This window comes from Crocuta crocuta, unplaced genomic scaffold, assembly GCF_008692635.1.
Source record: "Crocuta crocuta isolate KB4526 unplaced genomic scaffold, BGI_CrCroc_1.0 scaffold335, whole genome shotgun sequence".
Lineage (NCBI taxonomy): Eukaryota > Metazoa > Chordata > Mammalia > Carnivora > Hyaenidae > Crocuta > Crocuta crocuta.
In genome coordinates, this window is record NW_027527440.1 from 121227 (window position 1) to 128705 (window position 7479).

At 39.9% G+C, this 7479-nt stretch overlaps 1 protein-coding gene across 1 annotated transcript; it reads right to left on the bottom strand.

Moving 5' to 3' along the window:
- Positions 1–3611: 3611 nt before the first annotated feature.
- LOC144228597 (olfactory receptor 8D4) lies at positions 3612–4547 on the bottom strand. Its single transcript, XM_077760485.1, has one exon. It carries the CDS (start codon positions 4545–4547, stop codon positions 3612–3614), a length of 936 nt encoding a protein of 311 aa, XP_077616611.1.
- Positions 4548–7479: the final 2932 nt, after the last annotated feature.

Genomic DNA, 7479 nt, shown 5'->3' on the forward strand with positions numbered 1-7479 from the left:
ATTTTGTAATCAAAGAATTTTAATCATGAAAAACCAATCACGATCACAAAGTTTAGTTGGAGATGCCAAACAGACATATTCAGGGCTCCAGGGGAATTATCCCAGGGGTGTTGTTTTATTCCATGAATCAAAGCTTGGTGGCCTGCTTTTGAGCTTAAGGGTAACAAAACATGGAAAACTTTTGATGTTCTCCAATAATTGACAAAATGATGTCAGTTTTCCTTTCCTGGGAATGCTGGCAATAATAATCCTTCTGATGCTCTGAATATGATAAATTTTCCTTTTTTCCTCTGTCAAAATGAAGAAATGTTCTCCTACTGCCCAAATCTATAAAAGGTGACTTTCTCTTCGTTTATTATACTAGTCTATACCTAATCCTTATAGTAGCCTAAAAATCCTTAGGCTGGAGAATTGGGGTAATGGGTAAGCACCAGGAAGTGAATACAGACATTTTCTAAATGGACTGAAAATAATCTTCAAAAGATATGGGGTGGACACCTTCCGAAGTAGTCAGACATGTGACGGAGAAGGGTCCAATTGACACTACTGTCTAGCAGTGTCCTCCTGTGGTTATTATTTCCATTGTGGCTCTTGTCTATTTGGTCCCAGCACACAGCATCACTTAGCTTCCAGGGCCCATCAATTCTTCCTGTCAAAGGCTTGAAACATTGACATTTCTATTAAAAGCCAGAAACTTGGATTCGATGAAAAACTCCAACTATCTTCTGGTTACTGGAGACACATCTAAAACAGAAGCAGAAATAATGACTGGAAAATGCAAGGACACAAAAAGGATACACATGGCGAACATTCACCAACGTTGGTGGATTGTATTACTGTTCCCAATTCTTATGTACTTTTCTTTTTAAAACAATTTTTTTTTACTGAAATACAGTTAGCACACAATGTTACATTAGTTTCAGATGTATAATACAGTGATTCAACAAGTGTATGTGTTAGGCTGTGCTCACTGCAAGGGTAGCTACCATCTGTCACCGCGTAACACTATTGCAATACGATAGACTGTGTTATTCCCTGTGCTGTGCCTTCTGTTCCCATGACTTATTCATTCCATAACTGGAAGTCTTTATCCCTCTCTCCCCTTCATGGATTTTGCCCATCTCCCCTCCTCCCTTCCCCTCTTTCTCTATAAGATGATTACATATTTCCACATACACATCCCATTGTGTCACTGACCATGTGTCATCCCTAAAGTGAAGCATGTCTGAGCGAAAATTTGTGCTATTCTTCTATTCCCTCTGTCACAAGACTGGGATGTTGCTGGTGGGGGATGCCTTTCATCTGAATTTAGAATGAAAGCATATGTGGGATAGAGACTGAGCAGATTGGGATTCACCAGCATGCAATGTGAAGGGGAAAAAAATCCTCCAAAATTTTTGTTAGCTATTGAAATTTGGGAGATTGTTTGTTAATGCAGATAACATCACCAAGACATAACATGACATAACCTAGACTCCAAGTCTAGAAAAAAAATCCATCAAAAATAAGCACAGTGAGAAGGCAAGCCAGCAAGATGTCTAAGGCTAGATACTCCCCTGCATGCTTTTGACTTCTGTAATCTTGCTTGCCTCTTGCATCAGGCAACTGCCTGCTGAGCACAATTGGCTCAGTGCAACCCCAGTGCAGCCAATAGAATGTTTCCAAGTAGCTGGAAGCCAGCCAGGCATAAAAGAGGGCCAGCACCAGGGCTTTGGTCACAGCCTTTGGAGGTGACTCCATTGGGCTGACTGATTCCCCAAGTGCATGTCACTTGTCTCTTCCTGGGTGCCGAGTATTTGCTGTAACAACAGGGGCGCCTGGATGGCTCATTTGGTCAAGCCTCCGACTTTGGCCTAGGTCATGATCTTGCCGTTCCTGAGTTAAAGTCCTGCATCAGGCTCTATGCTGACAGTTCAGAGCCTGGCGCCTGTTTCAGATTCTGTGTGTCCCCCTCTATCTCTGCCCCTTCCCCACCCATGCTCTGTCTGTCTCTCTCAAAAATAAATAAACATTTTAAAAAATTTTAAAAAACACAAAATAAAGTAATTTTTAGGTAAAAAAATGGAAACCCAAGAGTGGCAATTATCAGCACATTTGCACACACACAAAATATTAAGGGTAGTTATTAATATGGAAAACTATAATCCCAAGGAGAAATTATATAGAAAGAAACTAAGAATAACATAGAAGGTAAATACATGGATAATAAAAATTAATCTTGACTTTACAAAACATATATGATTTTATGAAATTTAAAATATATTTATAATAAAAATTTATGATAATAAAGTACAAGTAGTTCANGGTTTATCTATACCATGGAATACTACATGGCAATGAGAAACAATGAAATCTGGCCATGTGTAGCAACACGGATGGACCTTGAGGGTGTTATGCTGAGCGAAATAAGTCAGGCAGAGAAGGACAAATATCATATGTTTGCACGTATAGGAGGATTGGGAGGAACTTGACCCAGGATTCTAAATTTCTAACACAATTGGGGAACTAATAAGAGTAATCATTCATACACAATTGTAATTAGTCAAAGATGTATTTTTAATTTCTGGTGTAACCACTAAAAATCCCATGTATGACTAAAAATTAATAGAAAAATAGAATAATTAAATAACTTGCTCAATTCAAAAGAAAGCAGGAGATGAAAGAAAAACAAATAAAACTGGTTGGTTAAGTAGAAAAAACAATGAGATGGCAAATATGTATACAAATATGTCAGTGTATACTATATGTAAATGTGTTAAAATTTCAAATTAAAATATCTACATCACCAGACTAGATGCAAATCCCAACCATATGCTTCTATAAAGACCTTAAATATAAGAGCACAGACATGTTAAAGGTGAAAGAATTGAGAAAGACACACTGTGTAAACTCTAAAGATGTTTTGTTTTTCTAGTTGTTTATGGCAGGAAATTTTTTCTCATCTCAATTATTTTATCACAGGCAGTATAGAAGCTTCTCATTTATTAGAGCTTTGTTTTCTTTTGACTCAGGAACTATTCCAAGGAGTTTGGTTGTTTTAAATGTCCAAATACAAGACTTGTTGTGCTTAAACTGCACCTACTAATTTGTTTTATTGTGTTATGGTTAGTGACTTCTCTGCTACTTGAATTTATTGACTTTTCCCTCTATAAAATTTTATCTGTTTTATACATCATGGACTGAAATGAAGAGGTATTCTCAGGAAAGTACACATTTTAATAAATATATATTAGTTACATTTTATTTATTTATTCATTTAAAATGTTTATTTTTGAGAGATAGAGCACAGAGCAGGGAGGGTCAGAGAGAGAGAGAGAGAATCCCAAGCAAGCTGTCATCACATACTCTCATACTATCATCATAGATCACGACGTGGGGATCAAACTCACGAACCATGAGTTCATGACTTGAGTTGGATGCTGAACCAACTTAGCCCTATATTAATTACATTTTAAATATTATTAATGTATACTAAATATATATATACTAATTTATAACATTAGGTATATATTTTCATCTCACTTCAAATTACTTTTAAAGAGTCAACGTATAAACACATATACATACTATGATTATAAATACATAAATAAACCTTACTAAGAGCATATGCATTATAAAGATATTTTTCTTTTTAAGAGTTTTATCAGTGCATTTTTCACCTCCTTGTTCCTCAGGCTATATATCAGGGGATTCAACATGGGAATCACGGTGGTATAAAATACTGAGGACACTTTCTCCTGGATGAGTGAGCTGCGGGAAGCAGGTTTGAGATACATGGACATGAGAGTCCCATAAAATACAAGAACAGCTGTCAAGTGGGAGCTGCAGGTGCTGAAGGCTTTGGACCTACCTTCTGTAGAGTGCATGCGGAGGATGCTCAAGAGAATAAACGCATAAGAAATGATGATTGTCAGGCTTGTGGCTATCATGTTAAATCCACCAATGACAAAAATCAAAAGCTCATCAATATAAGTGCTTGAACAAGAAAGTTTAATAAGTGGGATGATGTCACAGAAATAATGTTTAATGATGTTCGAGCCACAGAAATTCAGCCTTAATATACAACCTCCATGAATCATAGCATCAGTAAATCCTACTGAGAAGCCAGAAGCCACCAGCAGAGAACAGGCTCGAGGGGACATGATGACATTGTAGAGCAGGGGGTTGCAGACGGCGACATAGCGATCATAGGCCATTGCCGCTAACATGTAGCACTCAGAAATGACAAAAATACAGAAAAAAAATAGCTGAGTCATGCATCCAGAATAGGAGATAGCTTTATCTCTGCATAAAAGCTCTGCCAGCAACTTGGGAGTTATAACAGAAGAATAGCACAAATCTACAAAAGACAAACTACTGAGGAAATGGTACATAGGGGTGTGAAGCTGGGAACTCAACTTGATTATCGAGATCATGCCGATATTTCCTACCACCGTGACCATATAAATGCCTAAGAAGAGGCAGAAAAGAGGCAGCTGAAGCTCTGGTTGGTCCGTTAGTCCGGAAAGAAGAAACTCAGTCACTGTGGAATGATTTCTTATGCCCATTCTCTCCTGAGAAATATGGAGATGAGAGAAAAGAGCCAAATCAGACAGGCAGGATCCCCGCTTGTCTCTGATTCCCTGTATCACAGGTATTTCTAGTATGAAAACATGGAACAAAGGTTATCTTATCCCTTTGACACCAAGCTCGTACCTTCATTGATGTTCAAGGACTTTGACACCCCCACCTCCATCCACCTGCCCAAAGTCACCCCTCCTATAACACAGCAAGTAAGCATCCATTTAACTATAGATGTTAGGAACTATAAATAAACTTTAACATTCTCCCCAGTGTCTCAAATTCTTTCAGCCAAGTATAAAGCCTTTAAGCCTAGAGTCAGAGAGAGAAGACAAAAGACATAGGAGAGGCTTTCTTCAGCAAATCAACCGAAGATGTTCATTTAAAAAAGGGGCTGTGGACTGAGAAAATACTTTTGTTAATGGCACATTTGCCTAGGGCTGGCCTGCCTCCAGGCTTTCCCACGGAGAAAATGTCCATTATTGGGTCAACTATATTTTTCAGGTCAAGGTTTCCAAGGGTGTTCAGCAGAATATTAATTCTCAGGAGATATTAAAAGGTGTTACATGAAATAAGTAGCCCATGATTTCAGACACACAGAGTTACACAAAGTTAAAGAGGTTTCATAACTGAAGGATCTTTCAGAATCTTCTAGAACTCTGTAACATACAATACTTTCCAAACGTATCTGTTGATAGAGCTCTTCACCCACTGTTTAACAAAACCTATATTAGTCTCAGAAAACCTACTTTGGCTCAGAACGTTTTTTCCAAAAATGTTTAATGTTTATTTATTTTTGAGAGAGAGACAGAACACAAGCAGGGGAGGAGCAGAGAGAGAGGGAGACACAGAATCCAAAGCAGGCTTCAGGCTCTGGGCTGTCAGCAAAACTCGCAGGACTCAAACTCATAAACTGCGAGATCATGACCTGAGCTGAAGTCAGACGCTCAACTGACTGAGCTACCCAGGCGCCCCAGCTCAGAACCTTTTAAGAAACTGTTTTCATTTGCATGTTTGTTCCGTTTTTAATCTGATCCCAAGCTAATTTCCAGGGAGGTAGTTTATTCTTCATATAGTTCAATAAAGCTGAATGATGGTAGAACAGGAGACTTCCTAAAACAGTCTTTGCCTTCTGACTCTCTGGCCATCTTGTGGGCTCACTCTACCTCTCTCATCAAGGCCCCTGAGCATAATTTAATGCCCGATGGCTGGCACTGATGATTCTGGAAATGCAAACAACCAGATAGTGGTGCTCCCGCTGAGGGTCCCATGTAGTGCATGCTGTCTTCCACTCACACTTTTCCCATGAGGGAACAAAGATGGCACATGGCCTGGAGCTGCCTGCTCTGGGGCCAACCAAGGCCCTATCTCTTATTTTCTTTTAGCGTTGGGTTGCCATTGGGCCCTATCTACACTCTCTCGTGTTTACCCAGTTTATACAGAGCTCTGCTCTGACATGTGGTTTAGGGTTTTCTCAACCTGCTCGGCCCAGTGCCTACCTTTCTGCTTGGCTCTTCAAGAAGCTCTTCATGTCCTCTTCCTTTCAATCTAAGGACACGTTAGAACAAAGCACACACTTCCTTTGGCCAGTTGCCTTCCCAAGGATGCAGGTGTCTCCTCCTGATTTCCCAAATCAAGTGAAAATAAAGAAGCTTCATTAACACCAAATAGCTGTTTTCTGGGGTTTCCAGATTCTGCAGAACAAAGGACTTTTGCATCTGCTCTTCTACCTCCATCTTTCTAAATTAATTATTTATTTTTTTAAAAATGTTTTTACTTAAGTTTGAGAGACAGAGAGAGAGAGCAAGAGTGAGCAGGGGAGGGGGCAGAGATAGAGGGAGACAGAGGATCTGAAGATGGGTTCCATGCTGACAGCAGAGAGCCTAGTGTGGGGCTCGAACTCACTAACCGTGAAATCATGACCTGAGCTGAAGTTGAACACTTAACAGATTGAGCCACCCAGGAGCCCCTCTTCTTCTCCCATCATGAGGGATATAAATAGGAGAACCACGTGCAAAAGAGGGATTGTCCAATTGCCCTTAGCCTTATGTTGAAATACCCCCAGAGTCTTTCTTCCCCTTATTCCTTACCAAATAATATACTCAGTTTTGGCCTTTAGTCTCTTTCCATGTGTGCCTTCAGACTGTCCTGAGCATCACAAACACACCAATCTGTCTGGCCATGTGTCTAATTCTCCTACACTTCCCCTAATTCCTACTGGGCTCTCTATCTTCCATCTTGTTCCTCCTGTTCATTGCTCTCTTCTGGGGCCCTGAACCTGTCTGCCCTCTCTCTATTCAGGTTAGGCTTCTCTCTCCTATCTTTCCTATTTCCCACACATTTCAGTGATTTAGGTCCTGGCTACTCAATGTGGAGTCCATAGACCCAGCACCAACATCACTTGGAAATTTGTAAGAAATGCACCATCTTAGGGGCCACTTAGGTGGCTGGGTTGGTTAAATATCCAACTCTTGACTCGGTTTCGTCTCAGGTCCTGATCTCACAGCTTCATGAGTTTTAGCCCTGCATCGGGCTCTGTGCTAGTAGGGCAGAGCCTGCTTGGGGTTCTCTCTTTTTCTCATCCTCTCTCTCTGCCCCTCCCCTGCTCATGCTATCTCTATCTCTCTGAAAAAGAAATAAACTTAAAAAAATGAACCATCTCAAAACCTAACCCATACCAACTGAATCAGGATCTACATTTCAGCAAAATTCCCCACAGGATCTGCATACAAATTAAAGTGTGAGAAGCACTATTGCAGGTTTTTCTCTTCTGGAGCTGAAATCACCTTTCTTTGTTCTGGTTTCTTCTTCTGAACCCCTTTCTTTGCTTTTTCTTTGTGCCAAAAGGCATTATGCAATCATGTAAAGCCCATCTTTGAAAACTGCTCCTTCTTTTTTAAAATAAGGTCTTTCTTAAAA

Excerpts from the sequence above, each read along its gene's own strand:
- LOC144228597 (XM_077760485.1), bottom strand. The coding sequence starts at position 4,547 with ATGGGCATAAGAAATCATTCCACAGTGACTGAGTTTCTTCTTTCCGGA.